Below are 23816 nucleotides of genomic sequence, written 5' to 3'. Positions count from 1 at the left end.
TCGCATATAATCGACCAAACATTTATGACACCATTTTGTTGTGACGTGTTATTGGCCATCGCAAGCCCTGTTGTAAAAGGGGCTATTGTGATGTTTTTTGATGCTTTTATGATGCGTTTTGACTATCCCAAAAGGCTCATTTTTTTGTAGTGTCTTTTTATCTTTTTTACAGTCTTTTCATTTTCGGCCGTCGAATTGAATGAATTAAAGAATATCAAATGACAAAAATTAAAGGGGGTGTGAGAGATAAAAAGTGGTGTATGGATAACACCACTCTAAATAGTAATCCCCTTCAACAAAAAAGAAAAAAGTAAATTAGAAACCCTAAATAAAATCAAGTGGGTGAGTGAGTGACAGAAGGGCAAAACAAAACGCAGTAGAGCAAAGCTTGGAGTTGGCGTTGTGGCCTTATAGTAAAGGCTAGAGGAAGGGAGGGGGTGTGGGTGCTGTTGTGGCCCTAGCTTGCCTACAAATGCCCACACAGGCACCAAAGCTTTGTATTACACTTCAACAAACTCATAATTAGGTTTTGTGTATTGATAATTCGAGATAAGAAAATCGGCATGAGCTTGTTAATTTATGCACATCTTCAATTTTCTATTAGCCCATGCCACGCCAGGACCACCAAATTCACATGTGAGTCGCTTACAGATGTCATTTTTATTCTATATGTAGATCAATGAATCTTTTTTACGTTTGTCTATTTAACTGTTGATAAAAGCGAATGTGCCTAGCACGTCTCCATTTCGCATTCCTCATCAGATTAATATTCTTAACATTATATGAAAAGGTGCACTTGACTAAAAGCATGAAATAACAAACTCATAGAAAATTTTAGAAATATCATATTGTGTTAAATCATGACCCATCTGATTTTCTCCACAATCATGGACTATGAAAGCTGACCAAACCGAATAGAATCAAGCGCATGGACCTTCTTTGTGAGAAACTTTTCGGTTTGACTGCCACATCTTCACATGAGTTTTTTCATGATGGATGAAAAATTGATATGCCAGAAATTTATAATATAATATATTAGTAAATACGTAGTTTCTATTGGCGTTTTTCTTTTAGTCAACAAATAAATTGATAACACCACATATTGTTTATGACGATTGCACCAAAAATATTGCGAGTGCTAAAGCAAAGGGAACCCACTATAAGACTAAGACATATGAATAAGACATAAGAAGTGACATTAACTTGACCACCACCAAAGGTCTTTTGTACAACAAGATTTTCCACCTTAGTAACCATCATTGGCCAAAGAAAATTTGATAATTACTCAAATTGGTTGATAATATTAATTGCATGTTGGGCTTGTTTGATGCACAACATTAGATTAGATAACTCATAAAATTAAGATATGTGTGAAGGTAGAGACGGGATATGTGTGAAGGCAGAGACGGTTCTTTAATTTTAATTGAGGGGAATTAAATGGGATATATATTTTTTTTCAAGAATATGATGAGTTATTGAATCCAATCCAATCATAAACCAAGCGAGACTTTGAACAAACAGTACTGAACAAAAAATGCAATGACAGAGGAGCATAATCAAGATGATATTTAAATGGTACAAATTGGTATCAAGAGATTTTTTTTTTTTTGGGGGGGGGGGGGGAGGGGGGGAGGGGGAAGAAGTAGGCTATTCACATATGCTGCCTCAACAAAATTTGGTCTGAATAAAACTTCAATTCCTACTATTACATGTACTGACTATTGCAATCATTTTTGCAATCAATTTTAACAAAAATAAAAGGGGAGAAAAATAAAATCTTATGGGCATGAAATAGGAACTTTGGTAAAAGTTTCCGAATAACATGTTTATATATTTCCATTCTCCTCCATTGATGACTCCGAAGCGGAGTCATCAGTAGTGGAATTGGAGACAATGCTTGAACCCTCACTATCGGAAATCACAGACCGTCGATCTACGACAGGCTGTTTCAAAAACCAGTACATAATGCTTGCAGTCAAAGTAAGAATCATCTTTTGATTCACCTGATGAAATGTGTCAACATAAACTAGTTTAGGTGCATTGGTTGACAAAAGAAAATGAACAAAAATAACGAACATTGAACATCCCAAAAGTACCTCAGTTATGTCTTCAGGAAGCAAAAATATCGAACATCCGAGCTTTCTTGCAATACTGATAATGTAAGTGGCATTCATCTTCTTCTCCTCATCTATATTTTTCAAAGATTCAGAAGAAAAATTATGAATATGGTTTTCAAACATATCGATATTTGATAATAATTTTCCCTAACAAATTCAACCATGCCTCGGAAAAATAGGAGAAAACATACCCGTTACTCCTTTTGTTACGAGACTCCAGTTCACCACTCTAGGCTGCACACAGCTTAGCAACTCAAGGAAGAAAATTCCATCTGACAAACTCTTATCCTGTAAGATTGATGTAGAAACATATGATCAGGGATGACAGTAAGCACAGATTGATGCACAGTCAAAAAGATGTTCTTGCTAATGTTTCGAAATTTCAGGCATGAGATTCATGCATGGATGTCACAGCCTATTTGGAAACTTCAATCGTTCACCTAATTCACGAAACATCTAAGTAAATAACACGACAGATTATGGACCTATGGCTAGAGTGTCCATCTGCAATTCGAAGGAATGATTGCATAGCTTCTGTCAGGACTACAAAATCTTTGCATTACTCTTTTTTTCACCATCAGGTATAAAATTACTACACCAAACACATAGTGCCATGGGAATGACGTTTGAAAAGCACCACTGCTATGTTTACAAACTACAGAAATGGTACCTTAAAACTTTTCATGCAGCTCTGGCTTCCTGTGCTGCTGACTTTGGTGTTGGCCCATTCTAGAATATCAGCATCAGCAATTTCCTTCCCATGGGAATGAAATCTCAAGTTCTTTAGTAGTTGGAGGATGTTGTACCGCATCAATTGCCACAAATAAGCTGAAGACAAAACCGACGCTCTTTGGTTCAGACAGTTTCCATGAATGATTATATAAGCATATAGTTATACCAACAGTCTGATGTATTTGGAAGAATCCTGTAAGATACAGAATTAACATAAATGTACCAGTGAACGTACCAAGTATTAACTTTTTATTCCCCTGAACGATGTCATTTCCAGCAATATTCACCAAAGAAAACTTCAGTTGCTTTCCAATTTTTACAACTTGGTTGCAGTTTTCTACTTTCTTGAATGGCATTTTAATTGGAGGCTTGTTTGCAATCTTCCAATTTACAATGCCAGGTGAAATCTTGTCCAGTGACTCCAGAAGCGCCCACCTGCAGAGGATTAATATCACTTCAGCTCCAGATGAAACAAAAGATCAAGCAGTTTGAATAGTTAGCATAGTCTAACTCTGGAAGTACTTGAATTTAGTTCATTATGATCTCTACTACAAAAATTAAAAAAATTCTACCTTTAAGACAATCATTTCGGTATTTTTTTTTTATTTTGAAATTTAGAAGTTTGGTTTTATTTGAATCATGAACCTGATGCGAACTTAGTATGCCACCAGATGCCACACTATAATAAGTTGATGAGAACATAAATAATTTATGTTCAGGAGGATAGACACACACTATAATATTAGATCATCATAAGAGTTCAAAATCAAATTTTACCCGTTTCTGAGGTCTTCAAAGACATTATTGATATATGATGAATTCCCGAGACTATTCATCCAAAAGCGAAATGCTCTCTCTTCTCTAGAGATTTGGGTGTCATCTTCCAAATTGTCAAGGAATGATATCTGCTTTGTTTGTGTTGAGAGTCCATTTCTACAGGTGAAATGAGTAGTTTAGACATTATTGATGTATGATGAATTTCCAAGACTATTCTAAAAGGAATGCATTGCTCAAGTAGATATGGGTCTCACCTATGCTGGAAAATATGTGCAACAAAGGCAAGGTTAAGATTCGGGGATCCTTCAAAAATATCTTTTGCTGTCAAATATCTCTTGCAGCCCATCCTATCTGCATGTTCAAGAACTAACTTTGCTCTTTCCATAGGATTCTTTGCATCCAATGCAGATGGTTTACTGTGCTCCGGTGCTAGAACATTTAGGAGGTGAGCATAAGCCTCTGCATCCTGCAAGACAAACATCTCATGCCCTCAAACACTATCGATATCCTTGTAATGTATGTTGAATCTATTTATCAGTTATTGCTGTTGCAACCCATTGAATAGAATCACTGGCTAAACCTTTCCTATTTGATTCTAAACAACAGGAGGGCATGACATATCCCAAACCTCGACAAGTTATTAACTTATTTTCATACCTTCACATCAGAGGAGAAGTTTGTGACTATCTTCTGATATCCAGCTTTCTTCAATTGGAAATTCATCCATCTCAGTAATATCTTTTCTGGTGGTAGACTCATCAACTCTTCCACATCCTGTAGGTTTAGGACATTAAATTTAGAACACATTAGAATAACTGTTGGTTGATATCGTCACCACTAAATGTCGTAAGAATCAAAATTTTATGAATTAGGACATTCTTACCTTGCTATCGTCAACCAACTCCACCAATTGAGGTGTTTTCTTCAAGTTGAGGTCTGCCAAGAGTTGTATCTATATAGCATAAAAAGTAGTATAAAACTCTTAGAAAGATAAATTTGCAGCTTGCATTGCATTTCATATCAACTTTATATGCAGATATCTACAAGGATATAAGAAGCCTATAATTTGGATATGGTCCATCATATATTACAAAATTAAACTTCATGCTTTTGAAGTTATACAACTCCGAAAATCTTACCTTGATTATCTGAGAAATCACTCCAAGAACAAGATGACGCTGAAATCCAAACAACGGAGCCAATATTGGTAAGTATCCATGTCCAATATATACATTTAAACACCCTACTCAGTGAAGCAGTAGAAACACAAGTGCACATTACACAAAGGACATGAAATGGCATGTATGCATACCCTTCCTTCAATGAAATCCTGAGTCCCAATATTGACCACAGTACATCCAACAGCCTTAGCTGAGTTGAGGCACAAGGTGTGATTTTCATTTCTCTCCCATGGATTAAGTACTCGTTTAGTATTGATAGCTCGTTCATCGATTGTTCCAGGCACTGCCACATTGATCAGCTTACTGCATCCAGAGAAACACATCCATAAAAATCCAATCCACAATCCACAATCCCACACAATCGAATCAGGTAACTCAACAACAAGATACCAAAAGGGGTAGTATTGAATAACAATCAATCACCATAAAAGTACTCCATCTTTTACGATCTCGAATAAATCATTGGTTGATGGATCAATAGGGAGATATGTCTTAAGGAAATCATCCTGTCCAAGGTAGTTATTGATATGAGCTACATATGATGCCTTCTCGGATTCGCTGATCGTGTGAAGCAAAGTGGTGGTAGCAGCCTTGAGAAAGGCAGATGAAGAGTTGTTCTTTCCACCACTTCCTGTTGTTGCAGTGGCATGAGCTTGGAGTTGCAAATAAACCTGCAACATATAAATAGAGAACAAACTCAGCTTCGGCATTTACTTGTTCGACTGACTGCTCAATTGGGTTTGAAGTAAAATTGTTAAAAAACCAGACCCTGAGGAAGAATTCGAAATCGACATCTTCATCGAGGTTGGGATGCAAATCTTGAATGAAAGAAGCCCTGTCTTGGTCAGTAAAATTATCTGATCCCACGACCTTGAGCCTTGACATCTTGGCAGGCAAGTCTCCGACTGTGAGCTTTACACTCTCTCTCTTCATGCTCATAAACTTCATCACAACAAAATCACACATTTTTCGGCCAAAAAAGTGCTAAAAAATAAATCAAAAACATAAAGTGCTGAACAACATACATGGGATTTCAAGCTCCGGAGCTCCACTTGGGTGAACTGATTCTGCAGCCATGGATCTGAGACTAGAATGCCGACGTACCCCGACATTTTCGGAGCTGCCCGGAAGAAGAAAATGCAGGATTGAGCTGAAGATTTTGCTGAAAGTTGATCTCTTTCAGTACTTCTCTTGGTTATTATCCCCCACCAAACAAACCCAACTTTTTATTTTTATTTAATTACTTGAAGTTTGAAACTTTAGAGCAGGAGGATTAGTACAAGTAGGGAGGAAGGAGGAGGAGGAGGAGGGTGGGCAACACTCAACGCAGTTGGGGTCGGGGTAGAGCTGTCACACTTCAAAGTTCGGTCATTTGAATGAAGATGCACAATTCAAACAATGACCATCATGTCCTTCTCCAACCCCCACCCTCTCACTCTCAAATCTCAATCAGTCAAGCTGGTTCCCTTTTTTCTCTCTCTAAAATGAGTAACTACGGGGGGAAAGGAGATAGACCCCACAAAAAAAGTCGTTGGAGAATTCAAAATATAACTAATAAGTCTTTATTTTCTGAGTAAGTTTTCAGCCTAAAGTCACATCGTTGTGTAGTGTTTTTATCATACTTGTGTTTAACATGTGTATTTATTTATTAATGTAACGTAACCGTGACAGTTTGTATAACAATTATATTTTTAATTGCTCTCATTTTACATTTCTTACATTTTTCATCGCTCTCATTCTACTGTTCTTACATTTTTCATCGTTCTCATTCTACCATTCTGCTTTCAAATTTCAACTAAACTTAGACCGTTACAATTTCAAGATTTGAACTTTAATTAATAAACAATTAGAGCAACACGAAGGATTAAACAATGGAATTTGCTAAGCTCAGTTGGGCATAAAATTAATTATATTCCTAATGGATAAGTAGGGAATGGTAAATGTCCAAAATTGGTAAAGCTCTGAGGTTGGGCATTGAATTGAATACATTATTTTACTATAAAGTGGTCGGTCATTTGAAAAAAAAAGAAGGCATTTGGGCACCTGCAAGTGCGTGGTAAGGACCACCGGATAAAAAGACCGTTTGCCTTTTCTGAAAAGCAGAGTTTGATTGCAACAGATTTTTTTGACAATTCCTAAATTCCTAGGCTTCCAAGGAGGTTATAACTAGTTCAACTACCAAATAGTGCACTCGTGACTTGTTTTGAAAGAATATGTTATTGATAATGTATCGATAAAATTAATTGAAACAATATTGTTATCATAGTGAAGTTTGATTTGTTAAATCTAAAGTTTTGACATTTTGGTATTTGAATTTGATTTCATGTTCCTTTCAACAATTTCTTTGTCATTTTTATTTGAATTTCACACATATCATCTTTTAAAATGAGATTGAGACCGCTTGCTTCTCATGTGCACAATTAGATGGAAATGCTAACAAAATTGGTTAAAAGGTCCAGTACTCCACATTAAGTCGACTTCAAATATCAACTGTCACATTTTTAATTTAGGAGCCAAAGTTCATTTATTCGTCATTTAGTGACTATTGCTCCGATTTACTATGTATCAATATGTGTTAACAATGTTTCAATGTCGTTATACCTAACAAAACATACAGACATGTTATCGACAATATTATGATGTGTTGTGTGTCATCTAATAAAAAAACAGACATCATTAAATTACCTTAGCAACTAGTATTTATCTTCTCCTTTCCATTCCTCCCAGTGTTATCGACATACAGCATCATATCATCCCCACAGACCATTTTCATATTTGGCTTGCCATTAATAATCATTAAGCAGTTCAATTATCATCATATAACAAATCAGTCCATCTAAACTCTTATAATTTCTTGCAGAGAACATACACTAAAGTATCATCCGGTTCATGGGTCGTAAGAACTTCCATATTTTTACATAATTGTGAGGCACCAATCTGCAAAAAGGACGGTGCAGGCGGGCAATGCTGCCTTCATGACTCCATCCATGGCATTATCTAATAAACAAGCTAGTCCCATGAACATAAACAAATAGATCTTGCACACAAGAGAGCATGGGAGGGACAACAATGGTAGGCCATACCAATGTGGATTAAGGAAGCTTTATACACAGTTCATTTGCTTTACAGAAAAGGCAAACAGAAAGAGAAAAAATAAATAAAAAATAAAAAGGCATGGGAGAAAAGATTTATAAATAATTAGGGGAATGTGTGTACCGAACCTTGCTGTGTTTGCTTCTACTCTCAAGGCATATGAATCATTACCCAGGTCCACTGACGTGTGCTGATGCAAGTATATCAAATTCCGTATTTGTGGGACATTCCCACACATGGTATTGCACTGGTGTTCATTGGATACTGTTGAATCTTCATCATCAGTTTGGCTGATTCTTCTGGGTGCTTTCCTTTAAACGAAGTATGATTCGAGTCACGCTTCTGTCTGATTCCCGCTATCATTGGACAACAGATAAAACAGACTAAACAAGTTAGATGAATTTTGCCTTGAACAGTTTACAATCTTTGTCACAGGCGTAGATTACAAAGCACTCGGCAAGGTTATTGCCAGACCCAAGCTAATCTGTTCCAACGGTACATAATCAATGCAAAAAATAGGGATGGTGTACCCACAGTAAAATGTTCAAAACGCCATTTCCCGAAGAACTTCAAGTGTCTTCTAATGAACCTGTATGTGAGACAAGGGAACAAAATGAATTGAATCGCCGGAAGAAAGTGGAATAACATAGCTGAAAAGTGAAGGAAATTATAATGGGAAATGATACGGTTAGCTATTTGTGCACCATGACTTTCTCAAGCAAGCTATAAATTGCTTAGAAGAGTGACATAGACGAAGTGTATGTCCTAAACTTCTAAAGCACATCTTAAGAATAACTTCTATGACTTTTTCAAAACAAAAACTGGATAGAAAGCTTAAAAAAATTGAAGACGGTAATTCATTTACGGTAAAATTAAAAGCACGCTTTTTATTTATTTGAGAGGGGATGGCAGGAGAGAGAAAAAACATTTCCCATTCTAGATGTTGTGCTGTGATACCAGAGACGTTTCATATACCACCTAAGACCTGGCAAGTTCAAGGATCAATCAGAATTTACCCTAAACAGGTTTACTGCATACATGACAGCTTTAATCAGAGTGGCTCAATCCCATTTAACCTAATGGATGTTCCAAGGGTACGAAATATCTTTTAGATCAGAAACACCAAATATAGATATTGTCCTTGAACGTTAGTACATTAACCAACTTGACCTTATGGGGCATTAAACATCCTGAGGTCCACAGGGCTTGAAATAAATGTGTTACAACTTACACTTTAAATCGGCGAATCAAGTAACTCTTACCTTGGAGACAGTCTCAAGAAACATGCCAGGGCGCACAGGGAGTGGTTTTCGCCTCATACACTTTCTTGGAAACGATGATGCAATACAAATAACAGAAACTCTGTTATAGCCATTTCTGTGCAACGAGGAAGGGGAAAAGACTCGAGCAAATAAACTATGGCTGCCCTCAGTTGAGTGGCATCTTCGTCATCACTGCTAGAGTGGTCAGCACTTTCATTTTTTCCTTCCATTACATTTTTTATCATCGCCTGGACAGTCTTCCCCAGATTCAAGCCACCAGTTTGGTTAAGAAGTTCACATGCACTGACCAGGATTTTATCTAAAAATACAATTTTTCCAAAGTATAGTAAAGAGTAGTTGATATGTATCATTGGCAAGAACAGATACATGCCACTAAAAAACCAAAATGGGTATCCTGTAGTCTTTTTATAAATGCAGACACAGACCTCAGATTCTGGAAGAGTGTTAAATCCATGATCATTTCTCTTGTCTAGTATCCATCCTCCGTAATATTCCAAGCTTCCTCTCTGACCAAACAAGTCTTGCAAGCAGTTTTTGATCTGGAACTACAGGCCGAGTTTCCATTGTCTTCCAAAGATGAAAATAAGCTTTTATGTTAGCTTCAATTATTACTAAATGACAGGAAGTACAAATTCAAACTTCATGAAAAAAATAATGCATAAAAGCATGAAAAGACCACGGTCAGTGCTACTGAATATCATTACATATACAAGGACTATAGTTTTGTAAGTTAAAAGTAATATTTCCTCGTTTTAACGTTTTAGGAGTTCCAACAATCCCTAGTAAACAAAATGACAGAACACAGCCCCAAAAAGGGGGAAATCTGCTGATTATATTTTTTACGAAGTGACGTAAAATTTCATTAAAGTAATACTATTAGAAGAACTGGCAGCAAGTTCTGAGCACATGAATAAAATGCATCATGAGATGAGGGTACACATACAAAAATAAAATGCATCATTGAACATTCTTAGCACATGATATACAGAACCAATAAAAAGGGAACTAGAAAACATACATCATCAGATGAGGGTACACATACAAACAAATTTCGGAACAATAATATTGTGCAAAAAACCATATCAAAGGTGATGCGAAAAATGTACGGAAACGATAGAATGTGGTGTCATTTAAAACTTGATACAATTTAAAGGTCAGTGTGTGCTCATCGCTCAATCATATCAGATCAATCGAAGTTCCATTAGGGTAGTCCAGATCCATATTGAAGTTAGGGTATGTGTAAACCTGAAATGAAGGTGGGAACGCTATCATCTTGGTCACTGTCAGCGAGTTGCATCATGTAATCTAGAGCCATCATGAAACTGGCCTCCATCTCATCGACTCTCTTCCTTAGGACCCCTTGTGCAGCTATTTCCACTGCCACCTCTTCAGATGCATCATCCACGTTCATATCCTCCAGCTTGAACACTGAGTCATTTCACGATGTCGAAACCACGAGCACAAAGAAATATAAGCATACTAATCCAATCACGAAAGATTAACCAACAATGTAGCTTTATACAGTAATACATATCATCTCAATGATGCAAATCATACAAATTTCACTTTCAATGCAACACCTGGCTCAACCAAACCTTATACCAAATAATCTATCATTTCCTCGTCTCCCAATGCTCAGCAATCAATCTACAAAGTTCACTATCAGTAAAACGGAGCATCAGTTGGGTCGTACCTTCGGACAAAGGGCACAAATAGATAAACAGCTGCATAATCCAAATTCCTCAAAATTCGCCACCTAGTTATTACATATTAACATACATCATCATCTTTCATGATGCACATCATATGAATTTCGCATTTATAATTCAAAATTGAACTCAACTAAGCCTTATACCAAATTATCTACCACTTTCTCAGCAATCAATCGACAGAGAATGAAAAATAGAGAGAGAGAGAGAGGGAGAGAGAAACTTACAAGCACGATCATCTCTTCAAGAACGGAAATTGTTGCTCACAGCCTTTGAGAAGAGCTTCATATTGGGCAGGCTCCAATTTTGAGCTGCCTTGCTCTCGGACAGTTCCGTTCTTGCCTTTCACGCCCAATCCGTCATCTGGATAGCCGCCGCCTACCTCACAGGAGCCGCACCACCACCGCAGCGTGTGCCGCTGCATCTTCTTATTGGGTTGCTTTGGCTGAAGCTGAGATTGGGGAAGTTTGCTGTGGTGGGAGGGAAAAGAGGGTAGAGAGAGAAAATGAGGAGAGAGAATGGCTGGGCTTACAGATTGTGCAGCTGGGTATGAAAAACTCGGAAACATGTCGGTGCTCTGTAACTTTTGATTGTGGTTGGGCCTCCGTTGCTGGTTGAGATTGAACTTATCGCATCTATCCACATCTATCCACTGCTTCGTCTTTTTTTATTGGCGAAAGAACGGTGTGCAGGCTTTTGGGGATCGGAGAACTTCAAACTTGCTGCAGCATTTTTGAAAAGGTTACAACTTTATATTACGTAATTTTTCATTTGTTATTTTGGAATGAATTTTGTTCTGATTGCTCTTGGCTTTCATGGACAAGTCAACCGACCGGTCTATGTCTATAGGGCTTCCTCGACTTCTCTGCTATTCCTTCCAAATTAATCACCGGCGGCGGCAATCATCCGGACAATCTCCAAAAGCACGGACTTTTGCTGCCATTGTCATAGATGGCGTACAAAGTCTAGTTAATTTAAGTGAACTTCCTGCTTTTACCGTTCGGGGAGATGTGATTTATTTCAAGATTAGTGAAGATATTTATCGAGGCCAACTACGCTCATTCCGAACAAAGACTGAGTCTTTCAAGAGTGTTTTGGCTTCTTTATGGAAGCTTCACAACCCTTGGTGACTGGTACCACTAGGCAAGGATATTTTGGTCTGCACATTTTCACCAAGAAGACATGAGAAGAATGTGGGGTGGTGGAACATGAACACTTCAATTTGGTATTTTTGGGTTGTCTCGATGGCAACCATATTTCAATTCCGATGACATCCTTCCCCAAACGTATGCACATGTCTAGATCAAAATATATGAGTTAAAAATATAGAGTTTTAACGAAAAGCTCGCGGTATTGTTCACTTTAACGAAAAACCACATTTTTACACTAAAAAGTCAAATCTGGTACTATTTACTTTACCCTTTATTTTGTCCTTATTGTTAAAACTCAAAGTTTTTAAACTTTTTTCATTAGTTTTCTTTTAAAAATATTGGTATTCACGCATTTTTATGGAAATTGCTTATATTGTGGGTATTCGACTTTAGTTAAATCATGCTATACACATAGATAAGTTATATGACTACTATGCTAGAATACTGGTGGATGTGGATTTCTCTGCTGATTTGCCTCATCTATTATGGTTGAGCATAAGTAACATGATTTCTCTGTTGATAATATTTTTGAGAATTTGCCCCGAACTTGCGAACATTGTGGTGTAATTGGCCATAATATGAACAAATGTTGGCAATTAAAAGATCATAACCTTGCAAATGGGATGCAACAAGATATTAAAGATGATTTATCTATTAATATTATTTATTCTCAAAATATCTTTTTTTCGTAAAAAATCTGAACAGGCAACAGTCCAAACACACAACAAAGAGACGATTGTGTGACACGCAAGTGGCACAATTTGTAATATGCTCTCAAATTCGTGGGCAACGGTTAAGGCTCCCAACTTCTATAAATCACCTACCCCTTGTGAAAACTCAGGCCATCTCCAACCGAAGGGTTCAGAGGGCCACAGGGCCGAAATAGCTCGAAAACCGTCTCTAACTGAGGGCTAGGCCAGAGGGCTCTGGAATCTGATAAGGACCCACGAAATCAGAGAGGGTTGGCCAGAAATATTATTTAATATAAATGTATTCCTGTCGGTTATAACCGACAAGAATGCTTAAGAAAAAAATTCAAATGCAACGACTAGCTGACGTCAGCTAGCCGTTGCAGTTGATTTTTTTTTTAATAGTTTTTTTATTATTTTTTATTTACAAAATTTTTCCTATAACTTCTATTTTTAATTTTTTTTTTAATTCTATTTTTTCCTATAACTTTTATTTTACAAAATTTGTTTCAATTTTTTTTTTAATTCCATTTTTTCCTATAACTTCTATTTCACAAAATTTGCTTTATTTTATTTTAAATTCTATTTTTATCCTATAACTTCTATTTCACAAAATTTGTTTCATATTTTTTTTCCTATAACTTCCTAAGCCATTATACAACATTAAATTAAATTAAGTAACATGAAACAACATCAAACAATATGAAATAACATTAAATAACATTAACCAACATACAAATTATACAACATAAAAAAAAACATTTAACAACATGAAACTTAAACATTTTAAAAAACATTTAACAACATAAAACTTAAGCGCATACTCCATACTTCTTTTGGCCCAAAGATGTGCAACAAGATCATGTTGTAGGTACTTGTTTATGGCACGAGAATGTATCATTCTATAGCGCCTCATGTACTCATTTATAGAGATATTACCGGTTCTTGGATTAAAAGGCAAATTAGGCCCATCATATATTTTTGCAAGAGCCATTCTTGACCTATTTGGATTTTCTTGGTCGTCATCGGACTCTCCATCAATATAACCATCTCGCTCATCCTCCACTATCATATTGTGTAATATGATGCAAGACATCATGATGGAGTCCAAATTTTCTCGACTCCACCCTCTTGCCGGTTCGCTAATAATCTTCCATCGTGCTTGTAGAATACCGAAAGCTCTCTCAACATCTGTCCGGTATGTCTCTTGGTGTAAGGTAAACAACTTTTCTGCGTCATTCCTAGGGTTTGAAATTGCTTGGACAAGTGTTGCCCACTTTGGGTAGATGTCATCTGCCAAGTAATACCCCATATTGTATTGACAGTTGTTGATGTAGTAGTGAAGTTAAGGTGCTTTACCTTCCGTCAAGTTATTGAAGAGGGGTGAACGTCTAAGAACTGTAATGTCATTTTGGGATCCAGGGACTCCAAAGAAAGCATGCCAAATCCATGTGTCATATGAGGCAACCGCCTCTAACACAACAATTGGCTTTCTCGACCTTCCGCTAAAGCTTCCTTGCCATTTGGTGGGACAGTTCTTCCAATCCCAATGCATGCAGTCTAATGACCCTATCATGCCCTGAAACCCACGGTCTTCAGCTTTGCGAATAAACCGATTCAGATCTTCTTGATTTGGCTCGCGGAGGTACTCATCTTTGTGAACCTGAACAATTGTGTCACAGAATTGTTGAAGAGTATCAAGGCATGAAGACTCAAACATACCATGGGTTTCATCCATCGAATCAGTTGGGGAGCCATAGACCATCATTCGAAGTGCAACAGTAACATTCTGATGAGGTGAGAAACCAGGGTGGCCCGCTCTGTCCTGCTTCTATCGAAAGTATGGATTGACTTGCTGGACATCACGAAGTAAACGCTCAAAGACATGACGCCTCATCCGGAAGCGACGTCTGAAATCCTCTTCTGTGTACACCGAGTTGGGGTTGAAGTAGTTGTTCATCAGATTGGCATGCGACATCGCTTTGTTTCGTGGTTTGTAAGAGCGACCAGCAATAGAACCACCCCATTAAGGTTGTTCCTCAGTTGGCTGACACAACATGGCCGCAACCATGGCTGCTACTATGTTTTGTTTGTTGCGCCTTACTTGAACTTCTTGATCAGACTCCTCATCTTCTTGTCTCATTTGCGCCCATTTTGCTTCCAATTTGGAATTGGATGAGGACCCCCAGTCGGAATCCGAAGAGGATCCAAAGTTGGAATTCATTGCAAACTTGAATTGAAATAGATTGAATTCAAAGTTGTGTGAATTATAGCCCAATATCCACCCTATTTATAGCACAAGAAAAATTCAAATCCAACGGCTAGCTGACGTCACTTAGCCGTTGGATTTGAATTTAAGTTGTAGTTTTAAATAATAAATTATGTTTGGCCCTATGGCCCTTTGGCCCTCGATTGGAGACGGTTTTTTGTGGCAAGGCTAAAATGAGCCATCTGGCCCTTGATTGGAAACGGAGACAAATATGACCCTGTACTGTTCATTAAAATATTAATATCTTAGAGAATCTTGGAGGGCCAGAGGGCTAAAATGAGCCCTCTAGCCAGCCCTCGGTTGGAGATGGCCTCACCCAACCTTTTGCATTTCTGCCTTAGTCCTTGTGCTCTCTTGTTCTTCTTCCTCACCCACCTCACGCAGGATCCCTGACTTAACTCATTCCCGACACTTTATCAACTAATCAACGTTTAGATCTGGGTCCGTACACCGAGCTTGAATGGTCGGGCAGTGAGATCCGGAAACGAGCTAGTTGATTAGTCTACCACTGGTGAATACTTTGTCCCATCATTTGTTAAAACTTCAGGGATCCTTACAACTATTATTGGGTGTTTGTCGGGTAAAGGACCCAGAAGATGAAAATACTTATGGTTTGGATCGGTCGGTGACCGACCCCTCTACATGTCAGAACGGTCTCATCTTGTTGGTTCAATCGAAGTTTAGTGTAGCTAGATTGAGAGTTATGTAGCTCTTAAGACTCTTACTCCTTTTTCTTTTTGGTTTATAGTTATATTTCTAGTTCTAGCTACGATGAACCTGGATTGAACCAACTAAGATGAGACCGTACCAACATGTAGAGGGGTCGGAAACTGGCTGATCCGAACCATGAGTGTTTCGTCTTCTCGATCCTCTATCTGACAAACACCCAGTGGTGGCCGTATGGATCTCTGATATTTTGACAAATGATAGGGCCAAAGTATGCACCGGTTATAGACTAATTAATCAACTCATATTCGGATCTCATCGCCCAAGCGCTCAAGCTTGGTGTACGGACCCATATTTGAAAGCGTTGATCAGTCTATAACCAGTCCTGGAGCTCGGCGCCATTGAAGCTAATTTGAGTTAAGGTTTCCGCGTGGGTAGTCGAGTTAGGGTTTCCGCGTCGAATCAGCCGATGGTCGGGCCCTCTACATGTCGGTATGGTTTCATCTCAGTTTGTTTAGTCCAAATTCATTGTAGTTAGATAGAGAATTAAAACTCTTTGTTTTCTTTTTCTTTTTGGTTTATAGTTATATTTCTGGGTTGGCTATAGATTTTGAGTGTACGGTTTTATTGATAAGATTTATTTCTAAGGAATTAAAATATCTCCTTGATATGGATGAGTACGTGAGATATTTTTAGTTCTTTTAGAAACAAAGTCTTGCCAATAAAACCATATATTCAAAATAAGCATATAACAAGATCCAAAAATGTAACTATAAACCAAAAAGAAAAAGTAATAAGAGTTAGCAAAATAACTCTCTATCTAGTTACGATGAACTTGGATTGAGCAAATTAAGATGATAACGTACCGATCTGCAGTGATTTTTATGCGTTTGCATATGTATTAGACTGTAATTTGCTAAGGCGAGAGTATTGGCTTTGCTAGTTCATCCAAGGAACTGAAAATTGATAATTGTAGGACTCTATGATAGGCTTCACGCATATGACCAAGTGTCAAATTGGGGCATGACAACAAAGGGAAGAGAAATACACTCTTGCTGCAATATATGTCTAAATTATGAAAATATATCTTGCATTGGTAATTTAATCTATTTATATTAATCATTCTTAATTGAAGAACTATGTACATACAACCAATGGAGCTTGCTTCGTGGTCTGAACTCAATTGTAGCAAATTAGCAATGTGAAGATCAAGACGCTTTTCTTCACGTTGGTCTTCCATGCTAACTACTTATTACTTTCGTGCTCGTATAAATTGAATGGGCAAGGAATACAAGTTATTAATGCATGATGTAAGTTTCTTAATCAACCCAGAAAACAATGAAAATATATCTTAGCTCTTGGACTAATAGCATCAATATATAACGAAAGAACTCATCCACCGAAACAAGAAAATATATACCAACAAATTACGAATGTGACGAACATGTAACAAAGTAATATGATTCTTCATCTACTTAACAATCATATCATAAGAAGTAGAAGGCTACGAAGCTAAAGAAAGGAAGATCCTTGGTACCAAAGATATAGCTGCCCAAATTATTATCCCAGTAAGACAATGAGGACTTCGGCTATGGTATAACACCTGCCCAAAGAGAAGAACTCCAAACTCATATCACAACGTAATAAGATGAACATCTACTTACATTGTCTAATACCAAAAATTCAAGACATATCTATGACCTGACTTTCCACACTACGTTTGCTATAGGTTTTGTAGCCTTGATAATAGGGGCCAACATCGTCTCATATACTGCTTGAAAATCCCTGCAGTTTTAACCAAATGCACGATGAACATACTCCAGGATAAAATTTTTGGCCTTAAATTGAACGATTATTGAAGCTTATATTCTATAGGACATTCAACTTAAACTTTTACTGCAAGTAAGATCAGCAAATTATCATTTTTCTTTTCAATTAGAGAACGACAAATTGCCATTTATGCAAACAAATTATGTTAAAACATATGAAGAATTCCATACCAATCATAAACCCAATTGAAAGGTTCGGCATTGAGCAAATTAAACGAAAGAACAATTTTCCAATCACCCCAAACAGGCATAAACTCTCTCCATGAACCAAACCTTCCTCCTTCCCACCATTCGCAAACACTTTAATAAATATCTCTGCCTCACTCAACACCGCCTCCGCCTCCGCCTCCTCAACCCTGCCGACAATCCAAGCATGCCTATACTTTCCCACCAGCATTCTCACCTAATGCAAATGTTAAATGAACTCACTTCCGTTTAGGATAGATCATCGCTTTGTATCATGTATCATGGGCGAGTGACAATTTTTGTTCATTATCGGCTAAGAAAACGAGACTATATAAAATAAAACCAAGTGTGCGTTCAAGAAATAAGTTATACGCTAAATGTCTTTTCAAAAGATAAAAGCATATTTCATAAAGTTATATAACCTGTCGTTATCATGTTTAGCGAATGAACACCAACTCAAAACCGGTTAATATATTACTATGACAACAATTACTAGAGCGTGAATCATTCAATCGAAGTTGTTCTAAAAGACCATTTACATCTCAATTTTGCATCTTTCAATTGAAGATGTTGTAAAAACACCATAACGTAGGTGGAGCAATTTGAAATCACAGACCGCTTCCAATTGGTACAACGATTGGAATTGGAGGAAGGGTGGGTAACAGTCCATAACTACACTGACACACGTGTGTATTCATTGGTATCAAATTTTATACTGACTCATGCATCATCATTTCCTGGAAAGCGTTTCAGGATGAAAACCACTTCCTTTGCGCCCTGGCATGATTCTTGAGACTGTCTCCAAGGTAAGAGTTAATTGATTCACCAATTTAAATTGTAAGTTGTAAAACATTCATTTTGGGTATGTGGACGATGTCTAATGACCCATAAGGTCTAATGTTCGAGGACAATATCTATATTTGGTGTTTCTGATCTAAAAGATATTTTGTACCCTCAAACCATCTATTAGGTTAAATGGGATTGAGCCACTCTGATCAAAGCTGTCATATATGCAGCAAACCTGTTTAGGGTAAATCATGATTGTTCCTTGAACTTGGCAGGTCTTCGTAATTTTGTTTTTTGTAAACCAGGATCAATCAGAATTTACCCTAAACAAGTTTACTGCATATATGACAGCTTTGATCAGAGTGGCTCAATCCCATTTAACCTAATAGATGTTCCGAGGGTTTTCTCGAACATTAGTACATTAACCAACTTGACCTTATGGGTCCTTAGACGTCCTGAGGTCCACATGACTTGAAATGAATGTGTTACAACTTACAATTTAAATTGGTGTATAAGTAACTCTACCTTGGAGACAGTCTCAAGAAACATTCTAGGGCTCACAGGATGTGGTTTTCGTCTTGAAACAATGTCCTGGAAACAATAATATGATACATTGATACCAATAAATAGTTACACACGTGCATCAGAGTATTTATGGACTGTTATCCACCCTTTCTCCAATTCCACTCGTTGTACCAATGGCATCTTCCTCACTAGAGTGGTCAGCACCTTCATTTTTTCCTTCCATTACATTTTTTATCATTGCCTGAACAGTCTTTCACAGCTTTAGTTTGTTCAGGTCCTGGACTTGGATGCGGTTGGGGCCAACGCTTCATAGAAGAAAAACGTTGCGATATAAGAGTTCCAAGTTCGCGGTGCTTCATCAAAATCATAGATTCCTTTGACTTCTCATGCTTCATTTACGTCCCAAGCCAAACCAACTAAACCCAGCCATTTACAAACCCTATTTGAGACGTAAATGAACCATGATAACTCAAAGGAGTTTATGATTTTGCAACAGCGCCGGTCTCTGATGAAGTAAGCACCTCCAACTTGGACCTCCCGTATTACAACTTTGTTTCTCTCGTGAAGCATTGCCCATAACTGCATCTTCACAATGAACTTAAGTTCTCTCTCTTAGAACCTTCAGTGTCGTTGTACACGTTTCAAGGAAAATTTATCACAAAACATCATAAAAAATGTAAAATCTATCACAATATCATAAAAAAATTTAGATCCACAGACAGGTGAGAGGTACGGTTCGCATCAGGTAAATAAATCCAACAACCCAATGGAGCCATCGGTTTTACAAGAAACTTTTGGTGCGGATGAAGTTGAGCGCATGACTGAGACTGAACAAGATCTCCCCTACCTGAGAGATTTGCAAATCGGCCGCTTCATCGTCAATGAGATTAATGACTCGGTCAGTAGTAGTACAATTTATTATCTCTTCCTTTGCTTCCTCGACTAATAAAAAAAAGCAGAGTGAGAGATAATAAATTGTACTGCTACCAATCATGTCATTAGTCTCATTGATGATGAAGCTAAAGTTGGTGATTTACTGATATCTCAGTTAGGGAAAGCCTTTTCAGTCTCAGTCATGTGCTCAACTTCAACCGCACCAAAGAGTTTCTTGTAAAAAAAAGTTGATGCCTCCATCAGGGCGATGGGATCAAGAGCAAAGGAGTCGCCTCAATCTCAAGGCTATTCAAGGCCATTGAAGCTGGAAAAGTTGAAAACACAGAGAGAGCACTGAAGGAAATGAAAAGGGTTGCGTTTGTGTTTTCGCTTGGGTACGTGTAATTTATAGAAGCGGCAAGGCTTAATAGTTGGCAAGGAATCTGAGATCATGTTACGAATTGTGCCACTCGTGTGTGGCACAACCGTAGGTTTGTTTACTCTGGTCTCTTTGTTGCATGTGTTTGGATAGTTGGATTAAGATATTTACTGTTTGTCTCTTGTGATTTTTCACGACCTTACACTAAAATAAAGAAATAAAACAGAGAAAAACCATGAGAATGCTGACCCTTTGACCAAATGGGCTCCTCGGGCTTTCTTTCTATGTCCATGTATGTATTATAATAATTGGGAATGACCGATCTTGTAATGTGTCGTGTCTTATCATGACAATTTATAAGTTTTACGTGTTGTTGCGAGTATTTTTCGATGGTGTAATTTTGGTTTCAAACAAAGCTAAATGAGAAACTTCATCCCTCATCGACTAGAAAATGGGTCCAGAAAATTGGTAGCCACTGCTAATATGCTAGCAAGGGGTGACCCAGAGTAAGCCAAGAGGCAGCCCAGTTAAGGGTTCTTTATCATATCCAGTTGTCCATATTCCGAGCTTCCTCTCTGATCAAAACAAATCTTGCAAGCAGTTTTCAATCTGGAACACTAGAGGCCGAGTTTCCAGTGTCTTTTTTTCCCCAAGTGACATAAAAGTAGAGAGATGATAGAATGTGGTGATCTTTATAACTTGATAATATTTAAAGGGCAGTGTGTGCTCGTCGCTCAGTTCCATGAGGGTAGTCCAAATTCACATTAAAGTTAGGGTATATGTAAAGGTGAAATGGAAGTGGGAAACCTCTATATTTTGGTGTACTACCATAAAAAAAAAGAGCACAAAGAGAAAAACAGCTGCATAGTCCAATTTTCGCAAAACCAATTTCAAAACGAATGCAAGCAACTTCCAGATAGTAAATAGCTGCAGATAGTAATATATTATCATCGTGATGATGCAAATCATATGAATTTCAAATTCACACTTCAAACTTTAGCTCGACTAAGTGTTATACCATTTCGTTTCCTTCTCTACCAGTTTCTGAGCAATCAATGTACAGAGAGAGAGAGAGAGAGAGAGAGATAGACTTACAAGTACGATCATCTCTTCAAGAACGGAAATGACCTGCTCACCCCCTCTGAGAAGAGCTTCACACTTGGCAGTCTCCAATTTTGAGCTGCCTAGCTCTCGGGCAGTTCCGTTCTTGCCTTTCGCTGCCAATACGTCATCTGGGTATCCACCGCCCACCTCATAGGTGCCAGTTTCAAATATCATGTGCTCGTAGCCGGGAAAAGAGGGTACCAGTTTCAAATGCTTGTGCTCGTAGTCGGGAGATACAAAAGTGCGTTGAGGTTAAAAGAAATAGACACTCACTAGTGGGCTTCCGTATTGGGCCTAGTTGCACGTAGCTAAAATGAAGAGAAGCTGCCGAATCAATTGCGTTTTTTTTTTAAGATAGCTTTGCGCATAAACAATCGATGCTAGTAAATTTCTTGTTGCTGTATTTAAAAAAATTTTATTACATTAACACGATATGAAAACTTTGTTAATAGCGCAGTGATATTTACCAAAGTGGTCTTTTATGCATGTATGTTTGTGGTTTAAATTTTCACAGAATTTTCTTCGTTTCTTTTATGTAATTTCAATTGTATTCTAGTAATTTTTTTTGTCACGTTACAGATGTAGTTTTGTTGAAAAATAAAAATCAAAGAATTGTTGCAACCACATAAAAACAAGAACCAAAAAGAAGACGATCAATTGAACAAATACCAAAAACAAAAAATACAAACTAGAATGCTAAAAAGGAAAAAGACAAGCATGACATATCCATCTAGAAACTGGGTTGGATCCATGCACAGGGTGTCCCAGCACTAGGGAAGTTTGCTCTCTCCAAAGCAAAGTTAGGGAAGCCGAAGTGCTGCTCAGTACTACCATCCTCCAGATTAAAAACACCCATCTCTATATTCCCATTTAAAGGTGAGAGACCCTCACGGTCCACCTCGCGAAATGTGTATGAATAATAGTATATGCAATTAGCCTTGCATCCCAAGTAGTTTGAGGCCTCAACAGAGAACGAAGAATTATTATCACCCACAAATAAGCTTCTATTCCCCAACTTCTTTACCTCTGACTCTAACCGCCAGCTGCCACCGCTCAACGGCACCTTAAAAACCTTAAATTGGCGATGGGTTGTTCGGTATTCTTTTTGGCTAGAGAAAAGCCATTCGCGATGGGTTGTTTGGTATGGTCTTTGGAGAGGGAGATTATCCATTTCTTGGACTGAGAAAACCACTAACAAGTCCCCTGCCGATTCCACTACATATAATTTTCTATCAGGAGAACGATGTTTAACCACAATCGGTATCTCTGGAACAACAACTCTTGTCTTTGGTTGTTTAGGATCTTCCGTGTTGCAAACCAAAACCATGCCGCCAAAGGTCACAGCATAAAGTCGTCCCTTGTAGTAAGTAATATCCAGTGGATGTACGTCTAAAACTATCCTCGTCCAACATTTATCTTGTCTTGGTTTGCAAAATGTCAAGCTGTTCCCGTCATAAAGAACCATGATTGTATAATCTGATGTCCACGAAGGACTTGATGATAGGACAATTTTCTTTACCCAATGAAAGTATGACATGATTTGAGGCGAAAAATTAGGTTTCGGCAACTTAATATGGGCATGATCCAAAGGATGTAACAAACGAAACTCTAAACCGCGTAAAGTGATGAGCCATCCTAGAGACGAACAACATACTTTTCCCTTGGCTTCTGGCAGATGGAGTTTGTGAATCTTATCTTTTGTCAAGCTGTAGAACTCGCGAAAGGCATCATCTGGCTTTGGGTTGGGGAGCATGAGGAATGGCACTTGATATGTTAATCGACTAGTAAAGTTTTCCTTGGTCGCGGCCCATCGCCATGATTTACACACTGCACCAAACGCAACGAAATCCTCCATTAAAGCTATCCGGCTGGCGATACAAATAACAAGTTCTTGAGGAAGACTGGACCAGTCAACCATGGTAAAAGAATTTCCTTCGCTGCTACGAGCCATCGTCATCGTCAAGTTTGATTGGAGCACTTGAAAGACAAATAGTCGGGTTTAGGGTTTAGTAGATTAGCAGACGCAAACCTAATTCCTATTAAATAGTTTGGGAGGGAGAATCCAATCCCGGTTCTGTTTCCACTTATTAGGGTTTCCTTATTCTTCCACTATTAGCACGTAGGACATGTTTGATAGACGGACTGGGATTGGGATTGGACAAACATGGGCTTCAATAACAAACATGGACTAGGATTAGGATTAGGTTTGCAGGGATCAAACCTTCACAAATTCTCTTAGGAATTTGACCTTTTTTCACACAAAATTTAACTCAATTGACCTTGACAAGTTATAAAATATTTACAAATTCTCTTTGTTGTGTGTGCCTAGACCGTTGGGTTAAGATATTTACCATCTCTGTCTGTTCAGATTTTTCACGACCTACCTATTTTATGCTAAGATAAAAAAAACAAAACATAAAAGATATTTTGAGAATAAAATAATGGTCCACGTTGTGGCCGTGAATAA

The 23816-nt window shown here is 37.8% G+C and overlaps 3 protein-coding genes and 1 pseudogene across 6 annotated transcripts; all 4 read right to left on the bottom strand.

Annotated features, from left to right (window-relative positions):
• Nucleotides 1-1624: 1624 nt before the first annotated feature.
• Nucleotides 1625-9727, bottom strand: LOC137726086 (fimbrin-2). 2 transcript variants are annotated; one of them, XM_088694453.1, is made up of 16 exons: nt 9609-9727; nt 9163-9481; nt 5833-8489; nt 5576-5749; nt 5231-5478; nt 4939-5110; nt 4766-4804; nt 4510-4578; nt 4284-4400; nt 3881-4092; nt 3627-3782; nt 3085-3284; nt 2788-2945; nt 2309-2405; nt 2097-2188; nt 1625-2003 (listed from the first exon to the last, which is right to left on the bottom strand). In XM_088694453.1, the coding sequence occupies exons 3-16, from the start codon at nt 5917-5919 to the stop codon at nt 1827-1829; spliced, it is 1998 nt and encodes a 665-aa protein (XP_088550579.1). In that variant the 5' UTR covers nt 5920-8489; nt 9163-9481; nt 9609-9727; the 3' UTR covers nt 1625-1826. The 2 variants fall into 2 exon arrangements, with proteins under 2 accessions (XP_088550579.1, XP_088550580.1); XM_088694454.1 differs by having other exon boundaries at nt 5833-8256; nt 8435-8489; nt 9163-9645.
• A 3136-nt stretch (nt 9728-12863) lies between these two features.
• LOC148696817 (protein ANTAGONIST OF LIKE HETEROCHROMATIN PROTEIN 1-like) lies at nt 12864-14875 on the bottom strand (annotated as a pseudogene).
• A 2143-nt stretch (nt 14876-17018) lies between these two features.
• Nucleotides 17019-21566, bottom strand: LOC148696816 (uncharacterized). Of its 3 annotated transcripts, XM_088694456.1 has the most exons (4): nt 21341-21566; nt 17668-17899; nt 17369-17452; nt 17019-17270 (listed from the first exon to the last, which is right to left on the bottom strand). In XM_088694456.1, exons 1-3 carry the CDS (start codon nt 21521-21523, stop codon nt 17391-17393), a joined length of 477 nt encoding a protein of 158 aa, XP_088550582.1. In that variant the 5' UTR covers nt 21524-21566; the 3' UTR covers nt 17019-17270; nt 17369-17390. The 3 variants fall into 3 exon arrangements, 2 of the variants coding, with proteins under 2 accessions (XP_088550582.1, XP_088550581.1); XM_088694455.1 differs by having other exon boundaries at nt 17019-17452; XR_015962753.1 differs by lacking the exon at nt 17668-17899 and having other exon boundaries at nt 17046-17452.
• A 513-nt stretch (nt 21567-22079) lies between these two features.
• On the bottom strand, nt 22080-23300 carry LOC137724811 (putative F-box protein At3g25750). The gene has a single exon (XM_068463495.2). It carries the CDS (start codon nt 23298-23300, stop codon nt 22080-22082), a length of 1221 nt encoding a protein of 406 aa, XP_068319596.2.
• Between the last annotated feature and the right edge of the window lie 516 nt (nt 23301-23816).

This window comes from Pyrus communis, chromosome 5 (genome assembly GCF_041283825.1).
Source record: "Pyrus communis isolate YQ-2024b chromosome 5, ASM4128382v1, whole genome shotgun sequence".
Lineage (NCBI taxonomy): Eukaryota > Viridiplantae > Streptophyta > Magnoliopsida > Rosales > Rosaceae > Pyrus > Pyrus communis.
This window is presented reverse-complemented; position numbering and strand designations above follow the sequence as displayed.

Bases quoted from the DNA above. Each gene is read 5' to 3' on its own strand.
- LOC137726086 (XM_088694453.1), bottom strand. From the start codon at position 5,919: ATGTCGGGGTACGTCGGCATTCTAGTCTCAGATCCATGGCTGCAGAAT. The intron at 5,750-5,832 runs GTATGTTGTTCA...GTTGTGATGAAG, and splicing joins TCCGGAGCTTGAAATCCCAT to TTTATGAGCATGAAGAGAGA. The intron at 4,579-4,765 runs GTAAGATTTTCG...TATGCTATATAG, and splicing joins TGATTTCTCAGATAATCAAG to ATACAACTCTTGGCAGACCT.
- LOC148696816 (XM_088694455.1), bottom strand. From the start codon at position 21,523: ATGATATTTGAAACTGGCACCTATGAGGTGGGCGGTGGATACCCAGAT. The intron at 17,900-21,340 runs GTAAGTCTATCT...CATTTGCATTAG, and splicing joins TTGAAGAGATGATCGTACTT to GTGAGAATGCTGGTGGGAAA. The intron at 17,453-17,667 runs GTATGGAATTCT...TTAAAACTGCAG, and splicing joins TTCAATTGGGTTTATGATTG to GGATTTTCAAGCAGTATATG.
- LOC137724811 (XM_068463495.2), bottom strand. From the start codon at position 23,300: ATGGCTCGTAGCAGCGAAGGAAATTCTTTTACCATGGTTGACTGGTCC.